The sequence below is a fragment of the Ascaphus truei genome, chromosome 8 (genome assembly GCF_040206685.1).
Source record: "Ascaphus truei isolate aAscTru1 chromosome 8, aAscTru1.hap1, whole genome shotgun sequence".
NCBI classification, from domain to species: Eukaryota; Metazoa; Chordata; class Amphibia; order Anura; family Ascaphidae; genus Ascaphus; species Ascaphus truei.
In genome coordinates, this window is record NC_134490.1 from 64,682,595 (window position 1) to 64,702,889 (window position 20,295).

Genomic DNA, 20,295 nt, shown 5'->3' on the forward strand with positions numbered 1-20,295 from the left:
GCCCCGCCCTGTCTGTCACTCGCAGGGAATGGCGTTGTCCAATGGGAAGCGGCGTTGTTAGTCGTCGCCATGGCAACGTCCAACGGGCGCCGCAGCTGGCTTGTCGGGGGGATGACCCGGGACGTGCGGTGGAAGGGCCGGTAACACCGCGAGTGGGGCGCGCGGAGTGATGCGCGGAGGGGCAGCGGGCGGTAAAGTAAGTGAGGCGGGGGTCGCTGTGATAATCCGGGGGCGCCGCCGGCTGTGCTGGGTGGGAGCAGCTCCGTGGCATTGCCGGTGCAGTGAGTGCGCGCTCCTGTTATTCCTGCACTGGCAATACTCACATGTTTGTCTGTCATGCCAATAAAGCTGCTTTTGATTTGAATCCCGGTGTCCGCTCCATGTGACCTTGGGCGAGTCACGTTATCTGCCTGTGTCTCAGGGACACAGCATTAGAGTGTAAGCTCTGCGGGGCAGGGATTCATTGTACTTGCAAACGTCTCTGTACAGCGCTGTGTACATGTTCAGAGCTATATTCAAAAATAAATATTATTTTTAGGCACCGAGACAGCGCTGCCTATTTATCAAGCATGTTATCTTGCTGTACAATAGACGCAAGGAGACACATGAATTTGCCTTTGTTTTACCAGGGTCCTTTACAACCCTTTGGTACGGTGGAATCTATTTTTTTTTTTTAATTCTTGTGATTTTGCAGAACACCAGCCCTCCAGTACAGCCGTTATTAGAAGGAATATGTAATATTAAATGAGTATAAAATGGCACAAGAATATGGGGTCTTTGTATCAAGGCAAAAGTGGTGTGCAATTCTGGGGCTACAGTATTTTCCACTTTTGCCTTGTTATATTTTCACAAAGATCGTATATAGATTTTAAGCGGTTTGGGTCAGGGATTTTTGTTTCCATAGTATTACTGCCTAATATTTTTTTTCTAGTATTGTATATGTCACTTCCCTGACTTTAAAAAAAAAAAAAAAACCTGGGTATGTGTTTCATAGCTTTCATGCGTCTTCTTTGATGTTAAGGCTGTGATTATACTAAAAATCACGCGCGTCTGGAAAACACAATTAAAAAAACAATAGGGGCGCACATTCCTGTTGCGGCGGGTGCACCGCACGGAGCTGCAGGGCGGCTGTCTCCCGGAGCGATTTGAGATTTTGTTTTGTGGCGGCGACAGCCACGTCACGTGTGCGGTTTCAGCCAATGAGGGCGAACCTCTCACGGCCACGCCTCCTTACTTCCTCTCCTGAAGCCCCCAGTATAATCAAGATGTCGCTGGGCGGCAGCGTGAGGGTGACGTCACTGCATCGCGTTGCCTCTCCGTCGCATCTGCTATAATTGTAGCCTAAAATGTGCATGGTGATTTGAAAAGTAAATATTCAGCAGCTGTAAATTAAAAAAATAAAATAATGTGTGGAATCAGACAGGGTTTGTAAGTCAAGCAACATAGTTAATGCTGTAGGTCCACTTTTTCCCCTTGGGACAAGTAGCAGTGTAAGAATTACATAGTACTCTGCATATTAAATAATGCCATGATATTGCTATAATATACTTGTTTTTCTACACTAATCGAGATATGCAAGTAACAGACATAAATAGAATGTATATCTTTATTTCTATAGTGCCATCTATGTACATAGCGCGTCACAGCAGTAATACACGTGACATAATAATATAACACATACTGTGAATAAGCGCTTCAGACATAAAAGTAACATTAGGAAAGGAGTCCCTGCCCCAAAGAAGTTACAATCTTAAGTGGCAAGTCGGAATAACATACAGAGACAGTAGGAGGGCGTCCTGGTAAGAGCGTTTGCAAGGGGCCAAGGTCAGTATGAGGTCTATAGGATGAACCACGGCGCTACCCATATGCTTCGTTAAGGAGGTGTGTTTTAAGATGGGTCTTAAAGGTGGATAGAGAGGGTGCTAGTCGAATATTGAGGGGGAAGGACATTCCTGAAGTGTGGGGCAGTCAGTGGGAAAGGGCTTTAGACATAAAAGGGGTACAGAGAAGACATCCTTGAGCAGAACGCAAGAGTTGGGACGGCATATAGTGAAAAATTAGGGCTGAGATGTAAGGAGGGGGCAGAAGTGTATAGCCTTAAATGTGATGAGTATAATTTTGTGTGTAATACGAGATTTTATAGAAAGCCTGTAGAGGGATTTCAGAAGGAGGGACGCTGAGACAGATTTAGGAGAGAGTAAAGTGATTCTATCAGCAAGGTTTAAGACAGATTGAAGGGGAGGCAGGAAGGCCAGACAGCAGAAGGTTACAATAGTCGAGACGGGAGAGAATGAGGACCTGTGTTAGTTTTAGCAGTAGAGCAACAGAGGAAAGGGCATATCTGCAATGTTACGGAGGAACAAACAACAGGTTTTAGGAAGATTTTGAATGTGGGAGGAGTCAAATGTGATGCTTTTGCAGCGTGCTTGTGATACTGGGTGTATGCTAATGCTTCTAACAGTAATGTTGAAAGAGGTCGTTTTGTGAGGAGAAATATGAGGCGCTCCATTTTTGACTTTGGTCTGTACAGGACATGTAAGGTCGGGTTTAAAAGTAAATGTGTGTGTCATCAGCATAGAGGTGATTTTTGAATCCGAAAGATGTAGTAAGGACACCTAGAGAGAGTGTGAAAGAAAAAGAGGTCCCAGGACAGAGCCCTGGGATACCCCCACAGAGAGATCTACAGAGGAGGAGGAGGAGGTGGTGTTGGCAAATGAGACATTGAAAGTACGATGGGAGAGGTAAGAGGAAATCCAGGATAGAGATTTGTTATGTATATCAAGAGTATGGAGAATGTGAAGGAGAAGAGGGTGGTCCACAGTATCAAATGCTGCAGGGAGGTCGAGTAATATGAGCAGAGTGTAATGACCTTTTGTCTTTGGCAGCATGGAGGTCATTAGTTATTTTAGTGAGGGCTTGTTTGGTGGAGTGAGCAGTGCGGAAGCCAGATTGTAGAGGGAATAGGAGGTGAGAAAATGTAGCAAGCGAGAGAATACAAAGCATTCAAGGAGTTTAGAGGCAAGAGACCGGACGATAACGAGACAGGTAAGGTCAAGCTGGGAACTACTATCCTAAATGGCTTATTTTTAGTCCCCAAAGTCCATATTCACTAAAGGGTGCTACGCTTTAGCATGCCCCAACATTCACATTAATGAGAGTTAAGATGTGCTAAAGCTTAGCACACTTTAGGGGGTTATTCATTAAACTGCAATAGCACTGATTGAGACACTATCGGAAACTACTATTGTAGTCCATGGGAGTTTCTGTGTGCAACAGCCCCAATCAGCACCATCGCAGATGACTAAATAACCTCCTTTATGGCCTTATTTATGAAGCAGCTGATCACACTGCGATTGGCTGAAATCTGCCATTGCCTTCACTGTGATCAACCTCTCTACGAAACTTTATAAATAAAGCCAATGTTACGAATGCCAAACCTGTGTGCATGTGACTTGTGTATGTGAAAGGGGTTAAAACATACAACTATCCAGCTGACTTGCTTACCTCCCGACAGGGCACTCAAAATTAGCAATATCTCCCCAAAAACTATCACTGGACCTCAATTACGCTGCCACCACAAAGAATAATTTAAGATCTTACCCTTAAGTGTCCCTGTCTCCTATTTACTACAAGAAATATGTTATTAACACAAAAACACAATGTAGTAAAATGTGTCTGAAAAAGAGGTTAATCTCTTCAAAAAGGTACTTGGTTCAATTAGAGCCCAAAGACAGTACTTATAACATTTTTGATTTAATATACAAAAAGTGGTACAGTGCTTGTTTACAGAAAAAGGATGTTACTAAGACCTACAATATATAAATGCAGAAAATAAAGTCCAAGGTCAAAAAATGGTGCTCCGCTATAAAGTACTCAAAGCACGAAATGCAGATAATCAAAGCTTATATGTGCAATCTGGTGGCTTTTAATTGGGTTGTGAGGCTTGTGTAGAAAAACTTTAATGTGTGAAACAGTAATAGAGATTTATTTGCCTACTGAGACAACCGCAGTACTCACAACAATAGCATTCATAAGGTCGTTACAAGAATTGGCATAGTGTTGGACAGATTCATTACGACTGCCCAAAGCTAGTACCTTTTCCTTCTTTGGTTAAACCTTCCGTCCTCCATGAATCCCAGCCAGTCCCAGGTGTGCTGATCCGTAGCAACAAAGGTTTTTTTTTACCACTATTTCTGAATATATAAATGCAGCCAGTTTCATAAAATGATAAAAGTAGAAAAAAATCTAATATATTATCACCAATTAGACTCCTCGAGGTCACGAGATTGAAATATGAGATTTCCCATGTTATTTGGTATAAAACTTCTTTTGAATTCTAGTTTTGATACCCAAATACACGTATTTTATGCTCCAAACTTTGCCTCTGTCACAAGTAAAGGTCAGACTTTTGTAGGTGCGTCTTATCTCCCACTCAGCAATCTTTTGTGATGTTTATGTCTGGGGAGGGAGGGATTTTAAAGTTGAATGAATCGGAGAGTATAAAATGCCCTATAACTCTCCCTTTAAAGCAGGGGTGCGCAAAGTTTTTAACTTGCGCCCTTGTGCCTCGCGCCCCCTCTCCTCCTCGGCTCTGGCGTCAAATGACGTCACGGGGTCAAGTGACGTCACGTTACCATGGCAACATGATGTCACGTGACCCCGCTGTGTCATTTGACACCGGTTACCATGGTGACGCCGAAGATCAGGTAAGAGAAGCGGCAGAGGCCTCACGCGGTCCCCCCCCCAACACTTAATTTAAGTGCCTTGGGGGAGAGCACGGGACCTCTGTAGCCGCCACACCCCCCCCAGGAAATTCTCCCGCGCCCCCCACTTTGCGCACCGCTGCTTAAAGAATAATGCTGCCCCAACGTTGCATTCGTATGATATTAATGCCCGTCTGGACATCTGTCTTGGTAGGTCAAGTTTTAATCTTTGAGGTGAAATGTCTGGCATATGTAACACAGACAATCTGTCAGATTTGATATCGTAACGCACGTCTAAATTTGCCCGCTACCCATCTATATTTTTATCCTTTTGAATTTTATCAGATTTTAATTATCATTTTAAAATCTGTAATGAAATAGAGCACTCTTTCTGTTACATCCCATCTGCTAACCAGGCCCATCTCGGGAATTTACACCAGGGGCGCTCAACTCCAGTCCTCAAGCCAAACCAAACAGGTCAGGTTTTCCCAGCTTCAGCACAGGTGGCTCAATCAGTGGCTCAGTCTTTCATTGAGCCACCTGTGCTGAAGCTGGGATATCCTGAAAACCTGACCTGTTGGGGGAGTCTTGAGGACTGGAGTTGAGCACCCCTGGTGTAACTCCTTCACTGCAAACTTGGATAGAAATGTTGGTATTATGTATTTTGTATAAGTTTAATAAAAGATGGGATCTACTGTGAGTGCCCAGCTTACAGAAATGTTTGTGAATCCTTATTGAGTCATTAGAGCTGTGGTGTTCAAGCTTTTTGTTGTTGTTGAGGAACCTTATCATTATATTGTGAAATTCTGTAGAACCCCAACCCTCTCTCATAGCGCGTCTGATATCCGATGCATTGTAAGGAACCCCAACCCTCTCTCATAGCGCGTCTGATATCCGATGCATTGTAAGGAACCCCAACCCTCTCTCATAGCGCGTCTGATATCCGATGCATTGTAAGGAACCCCAACCCTCTCTCATAGCGCGTCTGATATCCGATGCATTGTAAGGAACCCCAACCCTCTCTCATAGCGCGTCTGATATCCGATGCATTGTAAGGAACCCCAACCCTCTCTCATAGCGCGTCTGATATCCGATGCATTGTAAGGAACCCCAACCCTCTCTTATAGCGCGTCTGATATCCGATGCATTGTAAGGAACCCCAACCCTCTCTTATAGCGCGTCTGATATCCGATGCATTGTAAGGAACCCTAACCCTCTCTAATTGCGCGTCTGAGATCAGATGCATTGTAAATTCTTCTGTATTTGGTGCAATTTTCAAATGACCAGAAAATTACACTGAACTCTTTAGGGGTGCCTGGGGGACTTAGTTTGAAAACACTGCATTAGAGCAGGGGTGCCAAACTGGGGTAGAGTTTTTTTGGGTGGGCACGGCGGTTACAGAGGCCCCACACTCTTCAGTGCGAGGCCTCTATAAACTCCCTTACCAGGCTTCGGTCCACGCGTCTCCATGGCGACACGCGTCAAATGACGCTGCGGGGTCATGTCATTTGACGCTGACGCAATGGCAATGCGGTGTCATTTGATGTCGCATTAAAGGTAAGGTGGGGCGTGACCCGGGGGGGCGCAGCACAGGAACTTTGCGCGCACCTGCACGAGAGCCTCACGATATTATAACTGGACGCGCCATTTGTTGTTGTGTATTTTGTATCTTTGTTTCTATTTTTGATGTACAGTATTCCTTTTTTGTGTGTGCTGCGTTACACACTGTGGGTTTTGGTCCAGTATAAAACAGTCTGTGAATAAATAAACCAAACGAACAGCTGGATAGCCTGTTGCATGTGGTATGACGTTAAATGCTTTCAGGATAACCCAGGTCCTTTTGTTTGTTGCGCAGTATATGTATGTATATATATATATATATATATATATATGTATATGTATATGTATATGTATATGTATATGTATATGTATATGTATATGTATATGTATATGTATATGTATATGTATATATATATATATATATATATATATATGTATGTATGTGCATTAAGGATTGCAGTAGGTACCTAGGAGGGGGAGTTATTGCGTGTGTGTGTTGTCAATAGTAATCATGCTCTATTCTTCCAGGGAAAGGGGGGTGTTTCTCAGTCAAGAATTGAACATGGGGAGTGTAGCAGACATTTGGTGCATAGTGATTTTAAATGAATTCACTGTAGGAGGCGCATCCATTTGGAGGTTTCTCTGCATTATTTACCAAGCTCAGTAACATAAAGAAGTTGATATCGGGGATCAGGTTTTAGCTGTGTGAGATGTTACAGTATAGTACAGTAAATTGTGTGTGTGTACAGTATGTATTTAAATATATATTTATATGTATTAGCCGTGTTAGTCCAGTTGCGATAGTGCAGAATAAATGAGTACTTCAGTATTAGGTGATGCCTTTTTTCGTTGAACAAATGATATTATAGGGCAAACTTTCGAGAGTTCTCACTCTTCCTCAGGGCAAACAATACTGATTTACAAATGATTCAAAGACTTTAGCACAGATGGAAAAATCAAGATGACAATCTAAGGCAGACGATGTAGAGAAGGAATTGCAGAGTGGATAGTAAATTTACAGATGGAGCCGTGTGTGTGTGTGTGTGTGTGTGTGTGTGTGTGTGTGTGTGTGTGTGTGTGTGTGTGTGTGTGTGTGTGTGTGTGTGTGTGTGTGTGTGTGTGTGTGTGTGTGTGTGTGTGTGTGTGTGTGTGTGTGTGTGTGTGTGTGTGTGTGTGTGTGTGTGTTGTCTTAATGGTTTCACTACTCTTGATAAAGGGCTTCACTTTTTGCCCGAAATGTTGAGTCTCTCTGGCGTCAGCCTTTACATTTGTCTGTAGCTGGCAAGGCTTTTTCTCTATACGATTTTGTATTCTTATAGCTGTTGTTTATACTTACCCCATATGATTACAGATGTTATATGTTTTGATTACAATGGTCCCGCCATTGCACTCCATCGTGCGCGCACTAAGGGCGGCCGCATAGGGATTAGCCATTTGTGTTTGTTGCGCGTGCGAGCGTCAGCACCATCGCGCTTCGTATAATCTCAGCCTTATATACTTTACCCTTATTCTGCATTGTTTCCCCCTTTCTTTTTTTTTTTTACTCCAACTGGAACAGTTGTGGGGACTGTTATTTTTTCTACATACTTTCTATGTCTACCAAATACAATTACTCACCAGCAAATTGTAGCCACCTTTTAGATGTGCTTTCTTGATGATGTAAAGGAACATAGAGGCGCACAAGTATAAGGTAAGAAATAAATAATGTTTATTTGTGGTAATTCAGAAAAGGAAACCACATTTTGTAATAGAAAGATCTTATTTTATTGTCCGAATCTGGTTGCGCCTTAAGCATCAAGTTGTATTATGTCCTTTATCCAACGGTCAGTGTTGGGGGTTTATGATTCATCTTCCATTTTTGTTAAAGTATTCTTATCAAAGCCAAATTACATTAAATGTTTCTACATGAGGAATATTATATGAAAAGGTCAAGTTTACCTTGGGGTTGGTCAATAACAGAACATTTACCAGAATAACGATATTAAGAAATGTATTATGATACCAGGATTAATCATGATAAATATCTGTTGAATAGGAAGCATAGAAAAAAAAACAACAAAAACAGAAGATGTCAAAAATGTAATTATTCTGAAAAACCTTTTCAGAATTGATATATTATAGGGAAGATATTTAGTTTAAATATCTATCACAAATGTAAATGTTTTTTTTTTTAAATAAATACATTAGCTGTTTAAATAAATAAAATAGACTTACTTTCCCCTATCCCTGGACATCAGAGATGGGAGGGGGGTACTGAAAAGAATTAGGGGGCAGGAGTAAACACAGGTCAAAGCAATCCTATATGTAACCTCGGGTAAGGAGGGGTGCTACAATCCTATATGTAACCTCGGGTAAGGAGGGGTGCGACAATCCTATAAGTAACCTCGGGTAAGGAGGGGTGCTACAATCCTAGCAGCTCTGTCTTCTTTGGAGCTGCAAATCACAGCAGCCTGTAAAACGTCAGTGACTTCCGTGGTTTGATAGACTTTTTGATTGTAGCTGTATCGCTATCATTGACTTATTTAGTGATACACTGTGCTCATTTGTATGTTATTACCCAGAATCCCTGGCTGCAGTGGATGCACTGTTTGCTATGGGGAAAGACAGGGTTGCAGACCTGTCTGAGACATGCAAATACACCACGGTAGTATTTTTATTTACTCTACACTTAATTTTGCAATATTACTATTATATTTGTATTTTGCCCAATTCGTGTTTGACAAACGGATGTTTACTTCTTGCAACTATGACGTCAGGAGATCTAACAACTCCACTGACCCATTTTATTTTTTTTGGTGTGTATCTGCAATATTGGGGCTAATATTCAGGAATAGGATGTTCTATTCTGTACAGCAATATTGAGGAGGTGGTACGGTAGATGTACTGATTTCTGTGCTCGTTACTGTTATTAAGATAAGTGGTATCATGGGAGTCCTGAAGCAATCATGGTTTTTGACAGAATTTATGGGGAGGAGGCTGCAGTTTCCATTAGTCAATTAAATCATCTGGTCATGCAGTCTAGACCTAATCATTCTTAAGCACACTCGTTCTACAAAGGAGTTATTCAAAGGAGATGCCCCTAACTAATTTTGATTCCCTTTTCAGTGCTGAATGTTCATGTCTTTATCCCCCATACACGTGTTAACCCTTTGGAAAGGAACAGTGCTATTTTTCATTCTTCTTTTTCATAGAGACAGTGTAATTAATCTTCTTTTCAGATGTTCTAAAGAAAAGCTGCTTTTGCTGCTGAATACATTGCATATGAGTAATTTAGGTCTGCCTTTTTGTTTCTGTAATGTAAAGCTCTTAGTAGACTACTCCATATAATTACCTGCTTTGCATTTCATAAATTAAATTATATCATAGAGGACAAATATCCCATCCCGATATTACAATTAAATAAGTGGCGGTGAGGGAAATGCTTGGAATAAGCACAGAGGTACACGTGAAGGTTTATAAATTAGGCAATGAAAAGCATTGACCAATTGGGGTTTAAGATTTCCCTTTGATCAAAGAAATGGTGCATTTTGTTTGAAACTAGTTCTTATCTATTTTATGGTAGTAATATTTTTTATGTTGGTCTTTGCGAGTTTTTATTTTTTTTGTGGACTCTACCCCTATATGAATTTGTGACGAGTCCTCTTTTTACGTTTTTAAAATAGGAGATATGGCATCTTATATCGAATGAAGTGTACGGAGTACATAGAAGATCCCAAATAATAGCGCACCGCAGACCTGAGTAGTATTAGATCATGGTCCAAACGTGCGTCAAAACAAACAATTAAAATAATTTTATTACAGATAAATGGATAAAAACGTGAATTCTCCTAATTCTCTGAATCAGAAAGATGCTAGCTACTACCTGAGGAGTATGTGTAGGACCAGTGAGACCTAGATAGCAAGAGTATATCTCGCCATAGATATGGCATCTTACCTCAATTTCAGCTAAAATAGACAAAGAGAATTCTTTATTCTTCAGTGAATCATGAGATTACAATTAACGTAGATATAATGGATTATGGCTTTTCCTTCTAACTGTATTATCTAAGCAACAGTGGCTATCTTGAAGCTATTTCATCCTTTGATACTGGAAATAGCCTGTGTTCAAGATGCCTTGTGTTCCAGATGAAATCACAGCATTGATTTTTCCATCAGTCATTTAAAAAAACTGACCTGGGCATGAACACTGGACACTTAGAAAAGATGATACTGTAATTCTTAGTGTTACGGTGTCTTCAAGCTCAACATGAAAATAAAAAGCAATCATATGTTCTGTTTTCCCAAATAAATGTATGCTTTTGTACAGGTCTTTTCAACTATGAAGCTCAAAACACTTCAATTTGTACCATAAAATTTACTCTGCAAGACACAAGATGTGTCTCTTGACATTAATGTATCGGGGTATTTTGCCCACCCTGTATCAGCGAGAGATTGAGGGTAAGATGTTAGGAAGCAGTGGTGAGAAGTTACACAATTAACCTATTTTGATGGGATGTATCAAGTTATTTTTCTGTAAACCCGCAGCATTGCTTCACTTGCATTTGTTTTATGGTTTTCTTTCTTTTTTCCCCTGTTTGTTTGACATATTTTCTAACAGCTATCACCAATCTCTGTAACAAGTTGGAAGTATGACGCTGATCAAAGGCTCCTTTACGTACTCCAGTGGGGAGGAATATCACGGAGAATGGAAGGAAGGTAAGTCGGGTACAAAGCGGAACACAATGTATGAAAATGATAGACTGCAATTCCCCTACTCTTGGGGGATTTTTAGAATGCGGATTTGTTTTTATTGCTGTGCGATCTCCAGTGATGCTTGCTTGACTTTTTCTAACACTCCACTGATATCTGCTTGTAAATGTAAAGCTTCCAAGGAAGCAAAAGGAAATGGTTATTGGTCGTGTAGAACTTCAGTAAATAAACTAGTGTGCATTGTATATGCAGCCTTAGCAGTTGCAGTTGAGGAAGGTCTATTGATCTTCCTGTCTCGGCTATAAACATTTATAGATCTAATAGTTTATATTTTATTTCTGGCGTCTATCTCAGGGGTGCTCCAGTCCTTAACCCCCACTCCTCCTAAAGAGGTCAGGATTTCAGGATATCCCTGCTTCAGCACAGGTGGCTCAATCGGAGGGTCAGTCTTTGACGGCGCCTCGGATTGAGCCATCTGTGCTGAAGCTGGGATATTCTGAAAACCTGACCTGTTTGGTGTGGCTTGAGGACTGGAGTCGAGCTCCCCTGTTCTATCTTATGAAAATTCCCATGCTTGCCCGAGTTAAAACATGTGCTTGTATTACCCCACTTTACAGCAGAATAGGATGTTTCTCCGTGGCCGTTTGGGCGCAACCAAAACACCGCAGGCGTTGTGCCTCCGGGACACTTTGCCGCAGGGCAGTTCACCGCGGGACACATCTGCGCGAAGTCCGCTCCTTCGCCCGACTGCCTGCTGCGACAACTGCATGTTTACGCGCAGGACATTTAAAGATGGCACGTCAGAGCGGACAGTCGGAACATGCAGCGGGCAGTCGGGCGCAGGAGCAGAGCGGGTGGTTGAGACATGCAGACTGGGCTTGTTGGGTCGGCCGTGCGGCGGATGGCAGTCGGGTGCAGGAGCTGATATCGCAGCTAAGTGTCCCGGCGGCGTTTTGGTCGTGGCAAAATGTCCTAGACTGCTTTAGAGAGAGCTGCACGAATGCTTCTGAAGAACAATACAAAGATAAGCTTTGTATGATGCCTAAAGTACTATCGATTGGAAGATGTCACACTTCAGTGATGAATTCTGATGGTGCATCTATTTTAAATGAATATACATTAGCGACTCTTAGTAAAATCTGAAAAAAAAATCTTTACTTAAATCACAAAAAATACACTGGATATAATGCGACTTCTGTAATGTCAAAAGTAGGTTAGGATTTCATTTCCATTGCTAGCGGTATCATCTGCTGTATCTAGGTCTATAACTAACATGCATTGCGAATGCTGCTAGTAAAAGATTACATTTTTAATTTACTCCTGTTTTGCACCAGTACAAGTAGGAGACCAAATGTTCATGTCAAACTGGAGTATGGCTGCAAAACGTATTGCCAAGCAAACTCCATGCCATCATGAGATTGTGAGCCAGTCAAGTTCCGTACGTTCTAGTTCATTATGGCTGTGTAAGACGGCAATCTGGGAAATCAGGACTGGACCTCAAATTTCATGATGACGGTGACAATTGTGGGAAATTCTATGACAGAAGAACTTGACCCATTTGCAGCCATATGGGCATGCAACGCATTGCACTGGGTTAAACCAAGAATATGCAGAGGTATGGGTTCCTTATGGCAGGGGTGCTCAACTCCATCCATAAAGCCCCCCCAAATAGGTCAGGTTTTCAGGATATCCCAGCTTCAGCACAAGTAGCTCAATCAGAGGCTCAGTGAAGGCTGAGCCTCTGATTGAGCCATCTGTGCTGAAGCAGGGACTGACAGAGCCACCTGTGCTGAAACAGCGATATCTTGAAACCTGACCTGTTGGGGTGCTTGTGGACTGGAGTTGAGCACCCCTGCCTTATGGTACTAACAAAAAGTGAGTGTAACTACTATGTCCTTTTCCTGCAGGCCGCAGGCATGGCGTTGGCCAGTTATTATTTGCTGATGGAAGCATCTACGTAGGCCAGTTTGAGAACGGACTTTTCAGCGGTTATGGGGTGCTGACCTTTCCGGATGGCTCAAGGTTAGAGCAGATACCATAAGTAAAGCAAACAGCACAAATAGCACTTGGTATAAATATATTTTTCATGACTAATTGGAGTGCCCTGGACTTCTCCTCTTCTACTATGGTGTCACAGTTAGGCTGCTGTATGTTAGCAGGCGGCATCCACCCTCATAGTCTTGTAAGACGTACATTAATATATTATTTTGTCAATGGAGTACATTCCTGAAAGTATGATATTTGTAATAAAGTACGCTCATGTGAAAAATGCAACACTAATTCTTTCACAGGTGAAAACTGTTAGTTTGTAAAAAGAAACATGTTAAAAGCAATTTACAGATGTAATTGTCTTCCTTATATATGCAAACAGTTGGCTGTGGTGTTTTGTGGGGAGTAAGAAGAATTTCCTTTTCATCATGGTCTCTGAATAGGGAGTGCTCAAAAATTAACCACCAGCCTGCCCTGTTAAAAGCCATACAGATAAGAAGGGAAGGGGACTTTGTCTGTGCAAACTCCTGCTCTGCACAGTGATATCACACAAGGGAGTATCTAGAAATCAAACCCCTCCCACGTCTTATCTTTCCATGTTTACAAACTCAATTCTTCAAAATGTCACTTAGATGCTAGGTCACCATTTAATGTCTTTGCATATTTTCTCTTCAGGTATGAAGGGGAGTTTGTTCAAGGAAAATTTCAGGGCACTGGAGTCTTTACCCGCTATGACAACATGAAGTTTGAGGGAGAATTTAAAAGTGGCCGGGTAGAAGGCTATGGTAAGTAATACCTTTCTATATATCTCACTCGTTTTTGAAAATCCTTTCCATATTTAAAGTAACTTGGTTGACAAAGCAATAATTTCCATAAGCAAGAACTGCACTAGATCAAGGGAGCTCAACCCCAGTCCTCAAGCCCCCCCAACAGGCCAGGTTTTCAGGATATCCCAGCTTCAGCACAGGTGGCTCAATCAGTGGCTTAGTTGGAGACCTAGCCTCTGAGCCACCTCGGCTGAAGCAGGGACTGATTGAGACACCTGTGCTGAAGCAGGGATATCCTAAAAACCTGACCTGGAGGGTGGGGGGGGAGCGCTTGAGGACTGGATTTGAGCACCCCTGCACTAGATGATACAAAACTAAACCGGTTTTGTTGCTTACATTTTTAGGAAGTGTTTTTTTCATGCATTTCAAAAGCATGTGACACCTAATGCCCATAGTTTGTAGAACGGCATTACAGGTCTGCTGATATGTCCACGGTGTTTAAAACAATCAGCCGGGTTCTAAATAGCCTCAATGTAAATTAAAAACTGTATAATGAAATAAAGTAAAACCATGTTTTTTGAACTCGGTCGTTTCATATGATGGATCTATTTATGAAGTTGGGCTTATAACTGGAGCACCACCAGTCATAAAGAACTTGCTTTAGCACAGGGGAGCTCAACTCCCGTCCTCAAGCCCCCCAACAGGTGAGGTTTTCAGGATATCCCAGCTTCAGCACAGGTGGCTCAATCAGAGGCTCAGTCAAAGACTGTGCGGTCAAAGACTGAGCCTCTGATTGAGCCACCTGTGCTGAAGCTGGGATATCCTGAAGACCTGACCTTTTTGGGGGGGTTCTGAGGACTGGCATTGAGCACTGTGCGTAATGTGTGAAGGGAAGAAATGTCTTTCCATTTCAAAGCGCTTTCCAGGATACTGGCATCTACAGCCAATGATGGGTGTGAAGTTTGACCTGTCGCAGAACCGGTAAAGATTTTTAATACACGACGTAGAATTGTAGGCTTTGCTTCCCTTTTTTATTTTTGTTCTTTATTTGCAAACGCTCCATAAAATCAGATATGTCCTGTAGTACATTTCTACGAGTATTCGTCCATTCAATAAAATGCCGGAGAGAGAAAATGAATGTGAAAATTAGTTAAGCAACTGCTATAATTGGAACAATAATAAAAACCATGACTGATACAGATGTCATTGCTTGTGAATTACATGACAGGTTGCATGCTCATTTATGCTTCTGTACCATGTGCGTTTACATATCACATATAATCCTTTTGTCACTTTAGTACTTATCCCTCTATCGCTGTCCCTTGTGTAATGTGTTGTACTTCATTTTAACGTGCTAAATAAAATAAATAGAAGACGAATAATTCATCTCTAGGTCCATTTTTCTTGTGTCTCTGGTAAGACCTGGTTCTTTAATTCTTTGGTTTTTGTACATATACAGGACTGTTGACATTTTCAGATGGTTCCCATGGGATTCCAAGGAACGAAGGTCTGTTTGAGAATAACAAACTGTTAAAGCGGGAAAAGTGTCAATCTGCAATCCAGAAGGCTCTAAGTGCCTCGAAAGCTGCCTGCTGCCTTGCAGTGAATCAAGTCTGATGGGGAAAGATCATCCTCCCAAGACAGCTACTTCTCTGATTGCGTTCTATAAGTGCACTCACGCATTCTTTTCTTTGGCTTGTTTACACTCCTTGCTGGGTAATCCAGAGAAACAAACTGCTCTTCTGAAAGCTCTTCTTTTTCTCAACCATGACTTATAAAGTTGCTGCCAGGAAGAGGGGAAAACCAGTGTCCTGAAGCCCTATAAAGAGCTGACATACAGCTCCTTCCAAGTGCAATGGAACACACACACAGTGCCTCCTCCCAGTGAAGAGCCGGCTTCTACATCAGCCTACATCAGTCTCAGAAGCTATTGTATCTAATAACAAAAGTATTTATTTGAAGATAATATACTAATAAAACATATGAATATGTATCCACACCACTAATATTCTAACCTATTCACAGTCCTTTTAATTTTCACTGTTTTCAATCTTGGCAACTTTAAAATGAAGAAGCTCTCCAGTAGATCTATAGCATCTATAGATGCATGGAAATCATGTTTTAAAGGGTATTACAATTACAGCAACAATGTTCTGAATATTCCTTCACTCGGAAGCAAATGTTCAGTTTAAATATTAGCAAAGCGCTGCTGTTGCAAGATGCATTCTTTGAGTATGTACGGTGCCATTGGTATATAGAGCAATGCAATATAAAGTGCACAGTATATTAGGTTCCAAAATTCCTCCTACAAACACCTAAGATGCTTTATTTCAAAAGACTGTCCGGGGTCCACTAGTGCAGTGGTACTCGACTCCAATCCTCAAGGCCCCCCCCCCCCTCCCAACAGGTCAGGTTTTCAGGATATCCCTGCTTCAGCACAGGTGCCTCAAGCAGTCGCTACTTCAGCACAGTCTTCGGTTGAGCCACGTGTGCTGAAGCAGGGCTATCCAGAAACCCTGTCCTGTTGGGGGGTATTGAGGATTGGAGTTGAGCACTACTGGCATCAGTAAAAGCCTGCTCCACCTTCATTTGTGTTACAATCGTGCACATATACAAGGGTCCGTAGATACTGCTCGAGACCATTTTCACATTCCAATGTCAATTGCTATACTTGAAAACCTGTGTCCCTTTACCTCATTGCTTCCTATATTCTTTGTGTGATTTTATTTATTTGTGCAAAGTCAGATATCCGTGATCATTTTTCCGAAACTTACACAGATAATCTACTAGAGTTAATATTTCTACGAGTTCTGTAAGTGGAGCTTGTCCATTTTTTATGATTAAATGTCCATGTAGGAATTACATGAAGTAGTACTCGCGATAGGTTCAGGTCATGTTTGAAGTACAGGTTGATTGTATTACTATTGTATGTCTATCAAAAGCATTTATAAGGTACTTCACAAAAAGCCCCTGAATTGGCAGTCATTATATGACTTTTATTTTATTCTGCTATATTTGGCAAAGTTGCAAAGTACTAATTCTTGTCATTGAGTAATTGTCCCCTAGTCTATTTGAATGATATTGTGGGCTATGTATAAATAATTATTATTATTTATTTTTAAAACAAATTGAAAGAGGGCATTGCGTCAAACAAATTAATTTCTCGCCTACAATTATTAGCAGCACATGGCGGTACGCCATTATTCATGTTCTTGCATTTGCCACACGTTTTCTTAGTATTTATGTGGTGTGCATGTATTTGCATTTGTCTTTTACGACACGAAAATCCTGACAGTGTTTTGGCGGGCTTATAGCACACACAAGTGGCACATACTTTTGTGTGTATATATACATATCACATGATATTACATATCATTTACATATATGCATCAGGCAGCATCCACACTCTGCCTCTAACTCCACCCCCTTGTGTAATTCTATTTTTGAAAACCGTTGATGCACACATGCTGCCCAACAAAAATAAATTGGTTTGATAAATTGCTGCACGGAAACACACTAACGTGACATTCTTCTCTGCATTGTTTTGTTTTTATGACAATCACATGGCGATGATTAATACATAGTCCTTAATGTCTTTTAATTGAGTCAAATGATTATGCCCAGTAGGAAGTAAAGATAATTTGTGAAAATGGTGTGGTTAGGGTTGCCAGGTGTCCAGTATTGAACCCAACTGTCCTGTATTTGGGGATACTGTCCAGTAAAATGTGAGAGGTAATACTGGACATGTATGCGTCCGATATTACCTCTCTGGACATAGTGACCTGACTGGCTTGGGGGACCGCAGGATTTCCCCGATCAGGGAGAGAGCATTGCTATTGCTAGGGGGCTGGGCAGCTTATTCCTTGCTGATCAGCAGCCAATCGGGAAGGAGGTGTTAAGAGCCTGGGGTGGAGCCAAGGTGAGGAGGAAACAGCATGGAGCAGAGCGGGGAGGGTGTGTGGGTGTCTCGAGAGTGTCGCTTCTTTCACAATTGTGTATTTTTGGAGAAGCCACCTGGCAACACTAGGGGTAGCATATTGGAATGTTTTGGTAAACCAGGGGGAAAAAATTCCCCTAAAATGAAAGTTTAGGAGTGATGATTTGTAAAGTCACTTTCTGGACTTTTAGTAGCTTTGAATATTGAAACTTACCCTTGTATATGTCCTCTATGCTTCCTGGTCTTATCCATCTCTTAGGTTACCAACATTTATTTTAATGGAAGTAGAAAAGAACCAAAGATTGGAAGTGGCTTTGCATGTTAAACATTAGATAAGGAATGAAAGTAAGTTTATTGAAGGTGGACACTGGAAAATAATTATGTATAAACAAATGAGTGACAGATTTATAAAGGTGCTAATATACATTTCAAATGTAAAGTATTATCCAATTGAAGTTTTTTTTTTCTTTATTGATAATCATTCACTTCTGCAATGTCCAAAGAAATTCCAAACTCTTTTTGTTAACAATTCACCTAATGCAGTTGGGGAACAATCAGCTCTATTCTATGCTATCAAAATCTCACCGCATAGAACAGTGGATGTATATAATTTGCAGAGTAAAATCATAACTTGTACCAAATGTATGTTAGGAAGTTCACTTTGGAAAGGTATGATTTTGAACAGCAGATGTATGTTAGGAAGTTTAGTTAGGAAAATGATGAATGCATGGCAATGTTCGTTCCATGTTTCAATAAATGACCAGCAATAAAACCGAGATCAGTTAACAGTATGACTTAGAGATTCTTAGCACCCCATTTTACAAATCGGTTTTCCAATTTTACATATCTTGGAAAGAAAAACCCTGGAAAACCACTTAGAAAACCTAAGGTTTAAAAGATTGTTTACATGAATTGAAAGACAAAGGTTATGAGCAAATCATTACCTTGGGGTTTATCTGCCTTATGTAAGTAAATGTGATCAATTGCAATTGATATTCTAATTGTGTGTTTAAGTACTTAATATATTCTAATGCGTTGACCTATTCATAAAGGATTTTGTTTTTTATGTTGAGAACTGAATGAAGATGGTCTGACCACTAGTATTAATTCCATGCTCTTGAGGATAGGTCTTTTTATAACCTACACTGGAAATCATACAGGTTAGGATATCTCCAGTGCTTCCAAACATTTGGTATCTTCTTTATTTCCATGGTGGGTGATTGCACTGCATTATATTCCGTTTTTGTTATATCCATACAATTGAATAAACCAGCAACATCTCGAAGATACCAAAAACATCTAAAGTAATACATTCTTACATGAACAGAAATTATAATATAATGTACACACGTGTTATCCCTAGTATAATTTCCAGGATGATGCTGGAAAAATGTAGTAAGGCTGAATCAGAGTATAGCACTACTCAACATTTCTAATAAAAATGTTTGTTTCAGCATAAAACTGTGCTGATGATTAAGGCAGGGGGTGGTCAATTTCAGTCCTCAACCCCTTGCCCCCCTCCACCACCACCTTCCCCTCCAATAGGTCAGATTTTAAGGATATCCCAGCTTCAACACAGGTGGCTCTTTGACTGAGCCACCTGTGCTGAAGCTGGGATATCCTTAAAACCTGACCTGTTTGGGGGGTGGCGGGGGTTATCTGCTAGTCACAGTGGTCAGCCCATCTTCTTGGTATGTGAAACATTTCACTCACAGGTAATGAATGTCTAATATACAGCAAAATCATCTGTACGTATTGAGAATTGTGCCTTGGCTTTCATATTATGTCTGAATTCTACTATACTTGAAATTAAACATTAAAGTAATATTACAAACAAATACTCGGATGTATGCAGATGTCTTTTGTAATAACACAAGTTCATGGCATGTACAGTACTAGTGTTTCTACATAATAGCGGTTTATGCCTTTCTTTAAAACCACAATGCAATGTTCCCAAACTTACATTTAAAGGCATGTGACAACTCCATTATGTTAATACACAAATATTATGCATATTTTTACCCAAATAACCATTTTTGCTATGTGTAGATCCTTTGTAATAACAGTCTGCTTAAAAATGTGTTATAACTTGTTCCAGCTGAAAAAAACAAAGGGAAGCTCACAGCACGATATTTGTTTTATAATGTTGACCCAAATAGCCTGGGAAGAAGCTGGGATAAATGTAAGATGTCAGACATGGGTTGTTAACATTTTGGGGACTGGTGCTTTGCTATGAACCAAACACAGGGCTTGGTTCAGTTCTTATACAGGTTATATATTTTAGACATATGCCTTCCAACAGATGGTGCTAGATAACCGCTCCAGTTATAGTGACATCTCATACAGGGCCTCTCTTACTGGGCCTATATGTTATGATTCAATATTCTGCACCATGCAGAAATGTTATGGTGGTATCGGAGTCATGAGCTTTTTCATTTAACTAAGATTTGGTGATGCTCTCCATGAATATTAAAATGCATACAAAGCAAAAAATGTACTATGTACTGTACATACACCGACCCTTAAACATAGCCCTCCAGGTCAAAGAGTTAAACACTTGCAGTGGAAAAGAACTATTGAGTAATCTGTTGGTTAAAGGGGAAGTTCCCGCTACAACCAAACTCTACTAATTTACAGTGACACGTTTAAG

General features: G+C 41.0%; 1 protein-coding gene across 4 annotated transcripts; it reads left to right on the plus strand.

Moving 5' to 3' along the window:
• Window positions 1–36: 36 nt before the first annotated feature.
• Window positions 37–19,483, plus strand: MORN4 (MORN repeat containing 4). Of its 4 annotated transcripts, none has more exons than XM_075612373.1 (5): window positions 50–196; window positions 10,861–10,958; window positions 12,860–12,974; window positions 13,617–13,726; window positions 15,186–19,483. In XM_075612373.1, exons 2-5 carry the CDS (start codon window positions 10,892–10,894, stop codon window positions 15,323–15,325), a joined length of 432 nt encoding a protein of 143 aa, XP_075468488.1. In that variant the 5' UTR covers window positions 50–196; window positions 10,861–10,891; the 3' UTR covers window positions 15,326–19,483. The 4 variants fall into 4 exon arrangements, with proteins under 4 accessions (XP_075468489.1, XP_075468488.1, XP_075468486.1 ...); XM_075612371.1 differs by having other exon boundaries at window positions 52–196; window positions 15,168–19,483; XM_075612372.1 differs by lacking the exon at window positions 50–196 and adding an exon at window positions 2,732–3,045 and having other exon boundaries at window positions 15,168–19,483.
• Window positions 19,484–20,295: the final 812 nt, after the last annotated feature.

Coding starts and splice junctions, on each gene's coding strand:
- MORN4 (XM_075612371.1), top strand. CDS start 10,892: ATGACGCTGATCAAAGGCTCCTTTACGTACTCCAGTGGGGAGGAATAT. Junction 10,959..12,859: donor TCACGGAGAATGGAAGGAAG/GTAAGTCGGGTA, acceptor CTTTTCCTGCAG/GCCGCAGGCATGGCGTTGGC. Junction 13,727..15,167: donor TGGCCGGGTAGAAGGCTATG/GTAAGTAATACC, acceptor GTACATATACAG/GACTGTTGACATTTTCAGAT.